The sequence below is a fragment of the Pinus tabuliformis genome, chromosome 1_1 (genome assembly GCF_031772625.1).
Source record: "Pinus tabuliformis cultivar Carrire ecotype Pingquan chromosome 1_1, CPIR1, whole genome shotgun sequence".
Classification (NCBI taxonomy): domain Eukaryota; kingdom Viridiplantae; phylum Streptophyta; class Pinopsida; order Pinales; family Pinaceae; genus Pinus; species Pinus tabuliformis.
The window spans coordinates 662,485,453-662,503,152 of record NC_142297.1 but is presented as its reverse complement, the minus strand read 5'-3'; the positions used below and the strand labels follow the sequence as shown (position 1 = coordinate 662,503,152).

Genomic DNA, 17,700 nt, shown 5'->3' with positions numbered 1-17,700 from the left:
TCTTACTTAGTCATTAGAGATTGCAATTTCATATGTCAAGGAAATATCATGATGTATAGACTTGATAACACCTTCATAAAATTGAGTCATAGAGTCCCACTCTTTATTTCATTTTGACTGCCATATTCGACGCTCAAATACAAGGTTCTTTGAACACATCACAAAATTGTGGAGTGTACGATGTTAAAATTCGTAACTAGGGCCAAATTCCACTTTGGACAATTCATTTGATGGAGATGATGATTGCGTTGAATTCCTCTTTTCAAGAGGACCAAAATTAATCTAAAGATCATCTAATTTGGATAAGAAGTGTATTTTTGAATTTATACCCAAACATGTGTAAATTGTTCAGGTCGGCCACATCATCATCTAGGCTCATGAAGCCGCGAGACATGTCACTTCACCCTCAACGACTAGTATAAAATTATAAATACAAGTGACCTCTCACCTCATTTGGCATCATCATCACTCACACATTCTTCTCTCTCCTTCTCTCATTGATTCGTACAACTATTGGGTATTCTCTTTCTCTCATACCTGTGGCAAGGAGGATGAATTTCAGATAGAAGTTCAGGGCCAAAATTTTTAGGAGTTGATTGAAGTTTGACCAGTGTTGACTAGGGATTGTTTGACCAAGTTTGACTGTAATTTTGGAGGGTTTGACTTTGTTTGACTAGGCCGCATTGACTGGCACAAAAATCGATATTTTCTGGGCTATTGACCTGCGTTGATCGCAGGGTTGACTTTAGGTTGGCCAAGTTTGACTGCAGGTTTTGTGACTGTTTTGGGTTGTCTTTGACCACTGTTGGATGCCGAGTTTGATTGCCTTTGACCAAGCTTCAAAGTAGAAGTTTTGTTGCTGCATTGACCGTCTTTGATTTTTTGGTTAGGGCTGAATTTGACTGTAGATTTGACAGGGCTGTTTTGACTTGGATTTGGCAAGTCAATTTTGACTTTTTGTACTCTTTCTCTCTGCTAAACATTTGATATAATAATAAGAAGAATTGATCAAAGGGTTTTCCCCACATTGGGGTTTTTTCCTGGCATCCGCCAAATTTGGTGTCCTTTTGTCTTGGCTTGTCTTCTGCATTTCATTTTATGTTCTATCTATAGTTACTGTCAATGCGATTTATCGTTAGTGTGATTGCTATTGGAAAACTAAATTGGAAATTGTCATTGGGTTGCTAAAGGAACATTGAAGTAATTGTGCTAAGCATAGAACATACCATTGTTAACTAAAATTAACATGGTAGCAGAGCGCAAGTGAAAACAAAGCCCAAGCAAGAGAGAGAAAAGCAATTACTAAGAGAGATCTATTGGACAAGTATCAATTGCTTCTACATCTTACTTCAAGTTTGAGGATAAGCTCAAGGACAAATCTGACTACCATGCATGGAAGATGCCTTTGGACTTGACTTTGGAAGAGCATGATGCCATGGACTATGTGCAGCGAAGAGTGGTGGAGCCTCCTTCAAATGCATCTACTGATGCATAGGCTAAGTATGAGTTCAAAGCTAAGAGAGTTATCATAGACTCCATTCAAAAGCATTTGGTTGCCTATATTTTTGATTTGGGAACATCTAAGGAGATGTATGATAAGCTCGTTGGCATGTTCAAAGTGAACAATGCAAATCAAATCCTCTTCCTTAAGAACAAGTTGAAGGACATCAAGATGGATAAATGAGAGTCTATCCATTCATGCTTTATGGGAATAACACAAATCAAGAATGGCCTACTATCTATTGGAGAAGTTATTGCTGATAGGGAGCTCACTCTCATTGCACTTGGAGGTCTTTCAAGAGCATGGGATGTGTTTAACACAACCATTCCCAACAATGACATGATACCTGGTTTCAATGAATTATTGGCTAGATGCACTCAAGAGGAGACGAGGATGATGGAGAGAGACAATCCTTCAAATGGAAATAAACCTACTGCTTCCTCCACTCATGCTAAAAGGAAAAACAATGCTGGTCCGAGGAGACAGGGTCAGGGATTCAAGAAGGATTTCAAAGAAGGAAGAAAAGGAAGGTGCTACAATTGTAACAGGTTCGACCACTATGCTAGAGAGTATCCTCACAAGAAGAATTCTCCCAGGGATGACAACAACGACAACAACAATTTCAAAGGCAATAACAATCAAAGGACCAATAGGTTCAACAATAATGGAAGGAGGAATGCTCCCGCTGCTCGATATAGAAATGGTCGACCTCCCAAAAGGACAAGAAATTCCAGTTATGAGGAAAGTAATGTTGTAGAAAAACAAAATGAATTTTATCTTTTTTCCGCTGTATTTACTACCTCTCCTTCGGATACCTTAGATCATTGGTCGATTGATAGTGGAGCCTCAAGTCACTTCACTGGGTACAAGGAGGCCCTCTCAAATTTGGTTGAAAGGAAGACTAATTTGGAGATCATACTTGGAGACAATGGCACCTACCACGTGAAAGGGATAGGTACTGTCACTTTTCACTTGAATCAAGGTCAAACCATTCATCTACAAGAAGTGTTGTATGTGCCCGATTTGAAGAAGAACCTGGTGTCTATTTCTGCGATGGAAGATAAAGGCTTTAAGGTAGCATTCATTGATGGAAAGGTACGTATTTGGCAAAGAAACCCTAAAGATGCATTTACACTTGGATTTAGGGTTGATGGTCTCTATCAAGTTGGAGGAAGTCTTTTGGGAGCCTTGACTTGCGATACTTCTCTTCAATTTGAATTATGACATCAAAGATTTGCTCACCTTCATTAAAAAGCCTTACTTGGGGTAAGGAAGATGGTCATAGGTATGCCCGAGTTCAACATGAATCATGAAGGAGTTTGTCAAGGTTGTGCAGCTAGGAAACTTACAAGGGGACCATTCCCTTCTAATGAAAGCCAACATACCGATGTTCTTCAATTGGTCCATTCTGGCCTATCTGGTATGTTGCTCGTAACATCATTGGGAGGATACTTATACTATGCAGTTTTTGTGGATGACTTCTCTCGCAAATCATGGACCTATTTCTTGAAGAAGAAGGATGAAGTGTTCAAATGGTTTCGTTCTTTCAAAGCCTTGGTGGAAAATCAAACAGGGAAGAAGATCAAAATATTGAGGACCGACGGTGGAAGCAAATATGAATCAAATGAATTTAATGACTTTCGCAGAGAGGTTGGCATTAAGAGGGAGACAATTGTTCCATACACTCATGAGCAAAATGGAGTTGTTGAAAGGAAGAATTGAACAATCATGGAAGCCACTCGTTCCATGCTCCTTGATCAAGGCCTTCCGAAGTTCTTATGGGGAGAAGTTGCCAACGCTGCCGTCTATGTTCAAAATCGGAGCTCGCATCAAGTAATGGATTTCAAGGCACTCGAGGAAGTTTTCACTGGTAAGAAACCTGATGTTTCTCATTTTAGAATTTTTGGTTGTGCCGTATATTTTCATGTGCCTAAAGAGAAAAGAAACATATTGGAAGCATTTGGGAAAAAAGGTATATTTGTTGGCTACAGTGAAAATTCAAAGGCATATAGAATCTATGTGTCTAGTCAAAGAGATGTGGAAGTTAGCCATGATGTCACCTTCGATAAAGACAATTCCCTTGGGAAAGCCAGAGATTTCCCTATCCCAAGGAGGGACAATAATAATGCTGCAGAAAAACATGATGAACCTCTGACAGATGAGCCTATGCCCAATGTTGAAAGCATGATGGATCCCATTGATCCACCTCCTGGTGATCCCTCTACCTCAAGGAAAAGACCTTTGTGGCTCAAAGATACTCTCCAAGATGCTGAAAAACATACTGCTCCATGAGGGACTTTTCGCGAAAGTAAGAAGCCGAACAAGTACCAAGGGTACTTAGCTGCTTTGAGTAATATTGTTCAAGCTGAGCCATGTACGTTTGAAGAAACGGTAAAGCACCAAGTCTGGAAGGATGCGATGAATGAGGAATATGAATCTATCATGAAGAATGCTGTCTGGGAAGTGGTGCTTAAATCGAAAGACAAGTCTGTAGTCACCTCAAAGTGGCTTTACAAAATTAAACATGGAGCTAATGGGAGTGCTGAAAAATATAAGGCCAGGTTCGTTGCTCGAGGCTTCTCTCAAAAGGAAGGAGTGGACTATGACGAGATTTTTGCACCAGTGGCCCTATATACCACTATTTGATCGATTATTACTCTTGCTGCCTCTCAATGATGGAGCCTACATCAAATTGACATTAAGGCTGCTTTCTTGCATGGCTCGCTTAAGGAGGAAGTCTACTTGGAACAACCTTAGGGGTTCGAAGTACAAGATCGAAGGACACACGTATGCAGGTTGAAGAAATCCCTCTATGGGTTGAAGCAAGCCCCTAGGGCTTGATATGAGAGGATCGATAGCTATCTTATGAAGATGGGATTTATGAGGAGCGATACTGATCCTAGCTTATACTTCAAGGTTGAAAAGGACATGCCTCTCATTTTGTTCCTTTATGTAGATGATCTCTTTCTAATAGGTGCAGACCCTCTCATTTATCAATGCAAGAGGGAGTTGGCTTATGAGTTCGAGATGAAGGACCTAGGTTTGATGCAGTACTTCCTAGGCCTGGAGGGCTGGCAAAATCCAGGTGAGAGATTTTTCTTTCTCAAGGAAAATACATTGTGAAGTTGCTCGAGAGATGTGGGATGGTGGATTGCAAGTCTATGTCTACTTCGATAGAACTCAACTTCAAGAAGCTATGTGGAAGTGCTGCTTGACCCGAATTAGCAAACCCTTATGAATTTAGACAACTTGTGGGGCGCCTAATGTTTTTGGTAAACTCTCGTACGGACATATTCCTCGCTATAAATACGTTGAGTCAATTTATGGTCGAGCCTCATCACATACATTGGATTGTTGCTAAGAACCTCTTGGGATATCTCCTTGGCACAATCAACTATGGACTGAGATACATTGCTAGGAATTTGAGGCTACATGGATATATTGATGCTCACTGGGCTGACAGTGTGGTGGGTTGAAAGAGCACATCTAGATGTTGCTTCTCATTGGGGTTTGCTTCAATTCCTTGGATGAGCAGGAAGCAGAAATCAGTTGCTCTAAGCACCGCCGAGGCTGAATATATTGCAGTTAGTATGGCATGTCGTGAGGTTGTTTGGTTGAGGAAGCTCTTTAGTGAGCTATTTGAGCACGTGTTGGATACCACCGTGATCTACTATGACAACCAAAGTGGGATTCGCCTTTTAGAGAATCCCGTGTTCCATGACCGCTCCAAGCACATTGATATTAGGTACCACATTATCCAGGATATGGTATAATGGAAGCAATGAGGCTCCAACACATCAGGACTGATGAGAAGGTTGCAGACATCCTCACGAAGCCCTTAGGGAAGGTCAAATTCTTAGCCTTTCGAGAGAGACTTGGAGTCCTAGAAAGAAACTCCCATGAAGGTCACGCTTGAGTTGGACATTGAGCTCTGGGAGATCTTGGGGGCTTGGGGTACTTCTTGGAGCAACCATAGGGTGAGTGGTTCACTTTCCCCTATTGGTGTGCTGTGTACAAGGTGAGTGGTTCACCTTCCCCTATTGGTGCGCTGTGTACAGGGTGAGTGGTTCACATTCCCCTATTGCTACGTTGTGACCAGGGTGAGTGGTCACCTTCCCCTATTGGTGCGCTGTGTATAGGCTGATTGGTTCACCTTCCCCTGTGATACCCCATGATGGTTGACATGTGTGTAGGGTGAATGGTTCATCTTCCCCTAAGATTGATGACACGTGTGTAGGGTGAATGGTTCACCTTCCCCTATGATTGACATATGCATAGGATGAGCAGTTCACCTTCTCATATGGCAAATGAGCAGGATGAGTGTTTCACCTTCTTCTGCTGATGCCCCAACATACATCCTACCCATGTAGTCCGGGACTCATGGGAAGTACCTCTCATTTGGCCAATGAGTGGGGAAAAGTGGATAGGGACCTTAGCACTACTGATGGATGCATTGTGTCCTATCGTACTCCCTATGTCTAGGATGCATGGTGTTTAACAACTTGATTTGGGATCAAGTCTGATTGAGGTTCTACCTCTGGACTGACTTTTGTCAGTGGAGAGTGGTAAGGTTTTGTGACTCACTCTCGATTGATTCTTCTTCATTATTCATATCAGTGTTCAGCAGAGAAGAGTAGAGTAGAGATGAGATACAAAGATGGTTCATGACGACAGGATAACATGATGATGGATGGATTGGTAGGTGGAATTCTCCCTAGAGTAGGGGAGTGTTAAAAATGGCAACTAGGTCCAAGTTCCACTTTGCTCATTTGATGGAGATGATGATTGCATTGAATTTCTCTTTTCGAGAGGACCAAAATTGATCTAAAGATCATGTAATTTGGATAAGCAGAAGTGTGTCTTTGAATTTATGCCCACACGTGTAAATTGTTCAGTTCGTTCACATCATCATGTAGGCTCATGAAGCCTAAGAGACATGTCACTTCACCCTCAACGACTTGTATAAATACAAGTGACCTCACACCACATTTGGCATATCATCACTCGCACATTCCTCTCTCTCCTTCTCTCATTGGTTCGTACAACTATTGGGCATTCTCTCTCTCACACGTGTGGCAAGGTGGACGAATTTCACACAGTTCAGATCTGAAAATTTCAGGAGTTGACTGAAGTTTGACCAGTGTTGACTAGGGACTGTTTGACCAAGTTTGACTGTGATTTTGGAGGGTTTGACTCTGTTTTACCAGGCCGCATTGACTGGCACAGAAATCGAGATTTTCTGGGCTGTTTGATCTGCATTGACTGCAGGGTTGACTCTAGGTGGACAAAGCTTGACCACAGATTTTTTGACTGTTTTGAGCTGACTTTGACTGCCGCTGGAGGCCGAATTTGACTGCCTTTGACCGAGCTTCAAAGGAGAAGTTTTGCTGATGCATTGACCATCTTTGACCTTCTGGTTAGGGCTGAATTTGACTGCAGTTGAATGCAGGTTTTGACTTGGATTTGGCAAGTTAATTTGATATTTGTACTCTCTCTCTGCTGAACATTTGATATAGTAATAAGAAGAATTGATCAAAGGGTTTTTCCCTGGCATCCTGCAAATCTGGTGACCTCGTCTTGGTTTGTCTTTTGCATTTCATTTTATGTTCCATCTACAGTTACTGTCAATGTGATTGCTATTGGAAAACTAAATTGGAAATTGTCATTGGGCTGCTAAAGGAACATTGAAGTAATTGTGTTAAGCATAGAACATACCATTGTTAACTAAAATTAACAAGAAGTTTAGAATTTGCTTACCAATCAGTGATTCTCAATCTGAGATACATACTTCTGTCTTGGGTCATTAGAGATAATGATGTTGTCAAGCTCCAACATCCTAAAGTCATCCTTATCAGTCAACATCTCTTGCCACATTCAGAACATCCTGCAAAACTCTTTTCAACATGACCTGGACATGGAATTTGCATATGTCTTAAATCATTGATCCAAGAATATCATTGTCAGGGGAAGGACATCGCCAACCAATAAAGGGTTATCTTTGAGCTGTGAGTATGAGTGTAATTCCAAAACTTTCAACCATCTTGACAAAAGTCTACCTTCATCCAAGAGATAGATTAAGAGTGTCATTAGTAAATTCCCTGTTCCTAAGAGAATTCGACAACCCTTCTTATAAGATGTGAGCTTGGAATCAACCACACGTATAGCATCACATCAATGATCAATCATCATATAAGTGATGAGTCTCTCCCGAATCTATTCAATCCATGCTGAAAGCTTGTTCTATCACAGAATTTGAGCAAGATTGTTATTGTTGTAAACTATTGGGTCAAAAATCAACCAACAATGAAGTTCAAACCAGTGAGTTTGTCATAGGTTATTTGATGTTATAGGCATCAAAACTTCAGAGAAAAAACCAAATGTTTTACTTTATCAACGGTCTTGGGTTGCGGATGAATTTAGATTGATTCACAATTATGTTTGATGTTGCTTGTTTCCTTTAAGACTGATCCTCGGGCAAGACTGATCATTTGCATTAGATTTTACAGTCTTTTTTAGGTCTGAGGCCTTTCGATCTTCAAACCGAGGCATCTCGGTCTATTGAAAAATGCTGAGGTCTTTCTACCTTCAACATATATTGGAGACTTTGATCACAGATGCAAGAATGGATCTTGATCTTTTCTTCCAGTAATGATTGATCTTAAACAAGCTGAATTGACAATGTTGCTTCGTTCACTTTCTGAGGCAATTGGTCCTCTGTAACAGTCTCTTGGACTTTTTTGGCCTTCTGATTTTGGACTGAGGTTTCTTTCTGTAGTTAGATTTGGTCTTTTCAAGGTCTGAGGTGTTCGGCCTACTGAGGTCCTCTTCCTGTACTTAGCACAACGACATACCTTAAACAGAATGGCCCGAACAGACATTTGTTAGAGCATGGATTGAACAGTATTTACTATTTTGATGTCATCTCTTTCTAAACTCGGCCCTTAAGAGTAGTTGACATTTTCATCATTGACTTGGTGTAGATTTTCTTCAACAAACATGGCAGATCCCGGCCTTCTTTTGGAATGTATTCTTGAACTAGGGCTTCTAGGGCTAGTGACAGAACAAGCCCTAGAGAATGGCTTGAAAACAAAAACAACCTTCTTCTTCAAGACTGCTCTTTCACCATACCTCTGACACCATGTTGATTTTTACAAGTATCCTCCAACTGATTATTACTTATGATTATCTTTAAGTTAAACTTTGCTTGCATTTATTTTTATCATAAATCAATTAGACATAGGAACTCAACAGTAAAACAAAATGGCAGTAGGATCATAAAGAGACAGCCACGCAAGAACACAAATATTTATTTTGGGAAACCCCACATGGGGGAAAAGCCCAACTTTTCCCTTAGTGAAATTGTTCACTTCAACAAGAGACACACCTAGACATCCTAGTCATTTACAAGGTCAAACTGACCAACAGAATAAGCATGGTCAAATTTGGTCCATTAGCCTCCTAGTCATGTCAACTGGATGCCCAATAACTTCAGTCTGCTCTGCTCTGCTAGGGCATAATTTCGGCCTCATACGCCTCATACTTTGCCCTAGATAGACTCAGTCCTGCTGCCTTTCACAGAGATTTCTTCCTCAGAAATTTGGCCTTTCCACAGAGATTGCTTCCTCAGAAATTCGGTCTTTCCAATGCAGAATACTACCACAGAGATTTGGTCCTTCAACACAAAGATTCGTTCACTATTCTGCCTGAGATTCGACTAGTTTTCTTCCTCAAATAATCTGAATTTGCTTGCTTGAGAGATAATCCAAATTGCCATGGAGAGGGTTTCAAACTTTCAAGTCACACTTATATATATCTATTATCTTCTTTTGGAGGTCGAATGGGTGCTGTTTGAGGCTGGGCTGACTTGACTAGGAGGAGGAATGACTTGGCTCATTTGGAGCCAAAAATTCAATTCTTGAAAATTCAAATTTTTCTGCTTTTGGCAAGGACATGAAGAACATGCCTTAGAATTTTTCTTTTGACAAAATGGCAAGAGGAACATGCTTTATAAAATACATAAAGGGGTAAATAATAATTATAAAGACCGATCATACTTACGAAATTTAACAATTAGAGGTATGTTGAGTATTATATTCTTGTATTGGGAGGTAACCCACTCAAAGTGGTGAAGTAATACAATTCTGCGGTGATATATTTCATACCCTGGACATACTTTTTGTGTGGGTATCATTCCACACGTAACAATGCTCTTATTTATTTCCAAGCTTGCATTAAAACATATCAATAAATTTAGAGTACAATTCATAACAAAAAAGTGAAGACTTACTATGTATACAAATTCTTCGTTATTTAAACTTTAAAATGTAAACTCTTTTAATATGTCTCAAGGGATAGATTGCTATAATCAAAATGGCAATTTACAATTGAGTTATAAGAATTCTGTGGCAGTTCGGAACGGTGTGATGTTAACTGTCCTTGTAATAATTTGGCATTTACAATTGAAGTTGAGATTGTAGCAATTTTTGAATTCCACTGTAGTAATCAAGGTTACTTGGGAGCGGGAGCGGGTGCGGGAAGTGACATTTTCAAAAGCTCCCAGTTTGGGAGCGAATCGGGAGCGATTTTTTATATAATATATATTTTTATATATTTTGATGCATATATGGCAACAAAAGCATGTAGAATGATGAATTAGTTATAAAAAGCATAAAAACATGGATTAAACCATATAACATCAATCATCTAGTAGTTACAATTTTCATCAACCACAGGTCCACAAGTTACAAGTTTTGATTTATATAGCATGTAAGGGTGCACATAACCAAAATAGCATAGAGTGCAATCCATCTCTGAACCGAAAATACATCAACAAACAAGCTCTAGATGGCCTTTGGCATCCAAACAAATCATGCTACAACAAATACCTACATATCATCAAAATCATTGCCTATCTTGGGATCTTTGTCATTAATATCACCCTCTAAGCATTAACATAAGATAGAAAAACCATAGCATGTAAAGTCAAGATTTTGTTTGAGTGATGGGTACATTTTTAGTAGGGTCATGATAGAGGAGTTCAACAACCAATGTCACTAACATCAAGGTACATAGAGGGATTGATGCTCTTGATTAAATATGAATTCCATACCCTAGTACATGACAAAATCCAATGGAAACATTGCAATCCCCCCAATCTGAAATCCTGAAAAAGTGATAAGTCTGCTGGATTTTGAGTGAGATCTAAAATTCTATTTTCTCTATATGAAATCCAATGAGGTCGGAACCACTCTCAAACATCTTGAGTCATTTCACGGTAATGTTAAAAATTTAAGTAAAAGGATGAAAATGAAAGATAAAGGAGAATGTCACTTGTACTTAGAATTAAACAATACCATAAATCACATATCAATACTAGGGCCATAGGCTGCCCCACTCAAAAATTCTTGTTCCTTTGAAACAAATTGCATTTGGAATGTTTTTGCAAAAAAATGCCAGGGAGCGAAGTTTTTTTTAGGGAGCGCACTCCCGAATTCGCTCCCAGGGAGTGTGCTTTGTGAGCGGGTTCGAGGGTTTGGGGGGGGGGAGCCACTCCCCTGCAACCCTGGTAGTAATGCCATGTTGGTAAGTGGAAATTAATCTTAGTTTTTCTTTTCCTAATTATTTTCACTTGATATCTGTTGAACTTCAGTTTGGCTCTATATGTATATTGTAGTAAGACACAAATTCATGAAAACATGATGAGTATGATCAAAAATGAAGATATTATGTTGCAATGTTATTGACTTTAACAGTTAATTTCATTGTTTTCTATGCATCTTTTCTCGAGAGTCATGCTTTTAATATTTACTAAGTTTAGGTGTTCTAAGAAAATTAAGTTATTTCTTAGACAAAAGATATCAATGGTAGGTTATGTATTTACTATTTTGAATTAGAAAAACATGAACAAACAAAACTGGTCCAAGAGAGTTTTGAATATGTGTAGGATGCTGACCAACTATTGGAGAAAAGAGTAAGATCGCGCTTTTCGCATCGAAAATTTTTGTTCTCTCCTCCTTCTGTTGAGCATTTGCAGAGGTAAGGATGTTCTGGTTGTTGCATATAAGATTTGATTTGTAAGTAGTTTGTGAAACTGAAATGAGTATATTGCATAGGACAATCATTTATTGCTGAATTGGTACTTGCATAGAATGGTAAAAGGGAAAATATTGCAGATTATTGCATGACATAATGATCATATTGAACTACACACAGTAGATTAATCCTCTCTTTGTTACATAGAAGTTTCCTTCATAGCATAATAGGTAGTTGCAGTAATGCTCAATTCTCAAAACCTGCTCCATTTTTCTTACACATTTATAGAATCATCTTGAATTACTCTATGACTTGGTTAGGTATTACAGAAATATATTATTCATCATTATTATGAAGGTAAATGATGCACTTGTTAGTAAAAAAAAAGTATGGCTTAGAATTGAAAGCGGTTGTCTTCTTTGTGAAAGATATTTTCGTAAACACCAAACTGTGTATATTAAAATACAGGGCATAGCACAAAAAGATGGGAGTTGAAGTATTTCCCTTGTGATAGTCAGAATTGGTCTTTGTATGTATAACATGAGATTCCAAAATTACAGAATAATAGCATAGACACTGTTACTGTAAAGATCACAAAAACATAGATTATCCTGTATCAGACACGGAGGTTGGCTTTCATAATTTCTGCTTCTTGTAGATGCCTTTCGGTGGCTTCTGTCTGCTCATGTCTTAAGTATGCTACTATTAAAGATTAAAATGACAGCACTTCTGATATCATGACCAAGTATGATGACTTCCTTTTGCGACTATGCATACAAATCAACTACCAAATATAGGCTTATGCACTATAACATATATAGTTGGCTGTGTCCATCAACAAACAAATCTACGCAAATCAGTGTTTTGCTGTTTGATGGAGCTTTGGATGGCCTAAGGGTTATGACTTCACTTAGTCATGTATATTTTGATGATGCTTTGGTTTCCTTGACGATTGCTTTCTCTTCATGCTAGTATGCTTGGTTATGAAACTCCCTTTTCATCATGAGGATAAAGCCATTGTTAATACATGTTGATGCATGAGGAGCACCCTAGCACCTTTACACTATTTTGACATTGTGTTGGCTTCATGATGGTCTAGAGCACTAGGCACTTTTCCCTTTGCTTTCACTTGATTTCACATTCATTTGGAATGATTTAAGATGATCTAGCATGATTGGAGCCTTGGTGTAAGAGTGCCCTAGCTAATGTGGCTTGGTTTATCACTTAACGGATCATGGTCCCATATGGTATGCTTCCCTTTTTTGGCTCATATATGGAGGCATTTTGTAATGTCCTAAATGTTGAGAAATCTAGGGCATAAGAAGTTAAGAGATTTCTCTTACTTGATAATTGCTTGTGATATACTTATACCTCTTAGATTATGATCTTCTCTTTGTTAGATTATTATTGTGTTATTTTCATCAAGACAATTACCAAATGCACAATAGAAGACAAGAGACACAGTATATAGGCTTGTTAGCTAGGGTCAAAACCTCTCACTTCTTGAGAGGAAAATCCGATCAAAATTATTCGTATAGATCTTCAATTGATGAATACCAAGACCATGACAAAGACCCTTGACTCTAGTATCCTCCCAAGAACCTTGTCACTAGCCTTGATGTTCTGCCTCTTCCCTTTCTCGACTTCCTTCTTGATCTTGAACTGCTCTCCTCGGCTTCCTCTAGAGAAACTCGGTCTCCTAGGTTAATCGTAGATCAGAAACCCTAGAATATGCTTCTAATTAGTCTCCTTATAGTGTTTCTCCTTGGCTTCCTTCTTGTGAGATCCTATGCCCAAACAAGGTCACTTTAATGCAACAACAAGTTCTACTTCGATCTTCTCTTGATGCCTTCGGTCCTTCTTCTTTCGCACGTGGGAGAGTATATGACCCAAGACAAAAACCTCAGAAGAATCCTTCCTTCGCTATCCTTTCTTTGCACTTCTGCTTGTAGTCCTTTTCTTCACACTTCTGCTTGTGTTCTTCACCGAATTGCTTGCCTCTAAGTGAGGCCGAGTGTGGCTATCTATACACACTGCCTCATGTCCTTTAGGCCGACATGATCACAAGGAGGGCTGACATCATCTGCCAGGTTCTTCATTTGTTGTAGGCCGACTTGAAGAGGACACGTGACAAGGTCTTGGAGGAATACTTTACATAGACAAGTTTGACTCTTTACAATGTGTAACATGACATCATTACACGACAATGACTCTCTTATTTTATGACTAGATGGCAAATAATTCCTAAAGCTCTCAATGGAGTCTTGACTCAAAAATAAAACTTCTTGTTCATGAAATCCATGATGCAAGCAATACAATAATTTTATTTTTCGTCTTTCCATCTCTTTACATAAAATCATAATTACATGTCATTATGAAGACCGAACCTAGTTACACTTTTCAACACTAAAGAAATTTTGCCCTCGATATTCTATTTCTAGCTAGGGTTTCCAACAAATCAGAGAGAATTATACAACAATGCACATTCATATAACAATGGGATTTCTTCTATGCAATGCACAAATATGAAGATTTTCAATAGCAATATTGTTTTACAACAAAACACCATAAAACACTATTGTTGCCAAGGAACATCAATTCATCCAACCAGTAACCCACTAATATAGTACTGATTTGCAAAGTCAAAAATTTAATAAGTAAAGATTCAAATGTAACTCCTGTTAGTCCTATTAATACTATTGTTACTACACTATCAACTCACTATCTTTTGGACTACTACTGCATGGTTTGCTGTACTCGTTGACCTTGCAGGATTTAGACTACCACCAATCAGGGATACCTTGCCTCAAAATCAGATGTGCTGCTCCAAGAGAGACCGAACTTTCATGCTGCCCAGAAAACCATTGAAAATGTTTGTTGGCTAGAAATTCCAGTGTTGAGGCTGTGGGCGCGGTCTAGGGATCTTAAAACGTTCTTAACTTGCAATTATTACTTCGCTTCTCCATAGACCTTGTATGAATCCTTCAACTGATCAAATACCACCTTAATGTGCCAAATCACAGTCAACAAATTGCCTTAGATGAATGATGACAGATAATGGATGAAGAGAGGTGGCTGACTAGGGTGGAATCTTTCGCCACAGGAATCAATAGGAGACTAGCTAAGGTGAGAATTCAATGTGGCCTTCAAAAATCGAAATTCTGCCTTCTAGAACAAAGTCAACGTTGGTCAAAATCACCATGGTCAATGCTCTCCTGTTTCCTTAATTTTTCGACCTCCAAAATAGTCCTGAAATTCTTCCTCCTTTCACACGTGCGAAGTAGAGAAGGCTACCTCCAAGTTGTACGAACCAATCAAGAGAGGAGAGAGAGATGTGTGATGAGATGAGTGATGATCAAATGAGGAGAGAGGTTACTCCTATTTATACACTTCGTTGAGGATGAGGAGACATATCTATTGGGATTATGAGCCTACATTTGACTGAGGTTGACCTTGACAATTTGTGCATGAGAGAAAATATATTCACAATTTCACTTCTGCTTGTTAAAATTAGATGATCTTTATATCAAAATTGGACCTCTCGAAAAGAGGAATCCAATGCAATAATCATCTCTGTCATATGAGCTATCCTAAGGTGGAATTTGGCCCTAGTTGCCAATTTTAATACTCCCTCTCAACTAGGGAGAATTCCACTTGCCAATCCAACTGTCATGATCATGCCATCCTGGCATCCTGTACCATCCTTGTCATCATTGCCTTGCTCTGCTAAACCATGAAGTAATAATGAAGAAGAAGTGATCGAGAGTGAGTCATAAGATCATACCACTCTCCACTGACAAAAGTTAGTCCTTGATCCCAAATCAAGTTGTTGAACACCATGCATCCTAGTCATAGGGAGTATGACAGTACACGATGCGTCCATCGGTAGTGCTATGGTCCCTAACCATCTTTTCCCAACTCATTGGCCAGATGAGAGGTACTTCCCATGAGTCCCGGACTCCATGGGTAGGATGTGTGCTGGGGCATCGACAGGAGAAGGTGAACCACTCATCCTACTCATATGCCATAGGAGAAGGTGAACCACTCATCCTATGCATATGTCAATCGTAGGGGAAGGTGAACCATTCACCTTACACACATGTCAACCATCACGGGGTATCACAGGGGAAGGTGAACTACTCACCCTGTATCTAGAGCACCACTAGGGGAAGGTGAACCACTCACCCTATGATCGCTCATAGCTCCAAGAAGTACCCCAAGCCCCCAAGAGCTGCTAGAGCTCTATGTCAAACTCATACGAGACCCTCATAGGAGGGTCGTTCCACGACTCCAAGTCTCTCTTGGAAGGTTAAGAATTTGACCTTCCCCAAAGGCTTCATGAGAATGTCTGCAACCTGCTCATCTGTTCTAATGTGTTGGAGCCTTATTACTCCTCGTTGTACCATATCCCGGATAAAGTGATACCTGATATTAATGTGCTTGGAGTGGTCGTAGAACACATGATTCTATGATAGATGAATCCCACTGTGGTTGTCACAGAAGATCACGGTGGTATTCAGCACATGCTCAAACAACTCACTAAAGAGCTTCCTCAACCAAATGGCTTCACAACAGGCCATACTCGCAGCAATGTATTCGGCCTCGGCGGTGCTTAGTGCAACCGATTTCTGCTTCCTGCTCATCCAAGATATTGAAGCAGACCCCAAAGAGAAGCAACACCCAGACATGCTCTTACGATCCACCACATTGCCAGCCCAGTCAACATTTGAATATCCATGTAGCCTCAAGTTTCCGGTAGTGTATCTCAGTCCATAGTGGATTGTGCCCCGAAGATATCTCAAGAGATTCTTAGCAGCAATCCAATGAATGTGATGAGGCTCAACCATAAATTGACTCAACGTGTTCACAACGAAGCATATGTCAGGACGGGAGCTGACCAAGAACATCAGGCCCCCCACAAGTTGGCGATACTCAGAAGGGTTCGCTAATTCGGGTCGAGCAACACTTCCACACAGCGTCTTAAAGTCGAGTTCCATCGGAGTAGTCACGGACTTGCAATCCACCATTCCACATCTCTCAAGTAGCTTCACTATGTATTTTCCTTGAGAAAGGAAAATCTCACCTAGCTTTCACTAGACCTCCATCCCTAGGAAGTAATGCATCAGTCTGTCCTTCATCTTGAATTCAGAAGCCAACTCCCTCTTGCATTGATGACTGAGAGGGTCATCAATTGTCAGAAAGAGATCATCCACATAAAGGACTAGAATAAGAGGCTTGTCCTTTTCAACCTTGAAGTATAGGTTCGGGTCAGAATCACTCCTTGTAAATCCCAGCTTCATAAGATTGCTATCAATCCTCTCATACCAAGACCTAGGGGCTTGCTTCAGCCCATAGGGGGCTTTCTTCAACCTGCATACATGTGTCTTACGATCTTGAACTTCGAACCCCTCGGGTTGTTCCACATAGACTTCCTCTTTAAGCGAACCATGCAAGAAGGCAGTTTTGACATCCATCTAGTGTAGGCTCCATCCTTGCGAAGCGACAAGGGCTATGATCGAACAGATGGTGGTATATCGGGCAACCGGTGCAAATATCTCATCATAGTCTACTCCTTCCTTTTGAGAGAAGCCTCGAGCAACAAATCTGGCCTTGAACTTCTCAACACTCCCATCAACTCCATGTTTGATCTTGTAGAGCCATTTTGAAGTGACCACTGACTTATCCTTGGGTCTAGGAACCACATCCCAGACATCATTCTTCATGATTGACTCATACTCCTCGTTCATCGCATCCTTCCAAACTTGGTGTTTCATGGCTTCTTCGAATGTGCAAGGCTCATATTGTACAATGGTACTCATGGTAGCTAAGTACCCTTGGTACCTATTCGGCTTCTTGCTTTCACAAAATGTCCCCCTCAGTGCAATATGTTTCTTAGCATCTTCAAGAGTATCTTTGAGCCACAAAGGTCTTTTTCTTGAAGTAGAGGGCTCACTAGGAGGTGGATCAATGGGATCCATCAGACCTTCAACATCAGGCATCGGTTCATCAGACGAAGGTTCATCCTACTTTTTTGCATTAGCATCATCATTGTCCTTCTTACGCATATGAAGATATCAGATATTTCTAAGAGTAGAATCTTCATCGAAAGTGACATTGTGACTCAATTCCACCTCCCTTTGACCAGGCACATAGATTCTATATGCCTT

The 17,700-nt window shown here is 40.0% G+C and overlaps 1 protein-coding gene across 3 annotated transcripts in view; it reads left to right on the top strand.

The window, feature by feature from the left end:
* LOC149215132 (origin of replication complex subunit 4-like) overlaps positions 1-17,700 on the top strand; it is a 357,573-nt gene that overhangs the window by 139,109 nt on the left and 200,764 nt on the right. For all 3 annotated transcript variants that reach the window (XM_089392537.1, XM_089392536.1, XM_089392535.1), the window contains exon 10: positions 11,445-11,536. In XM_089392537.1, the coding sequence (XP_089248663.1) occupies positions 11,445-11,536 (92 nt within the window). The remainder of the gene's footprint in view (positions 1-11,444; positions 11,537-17,700) is intronic.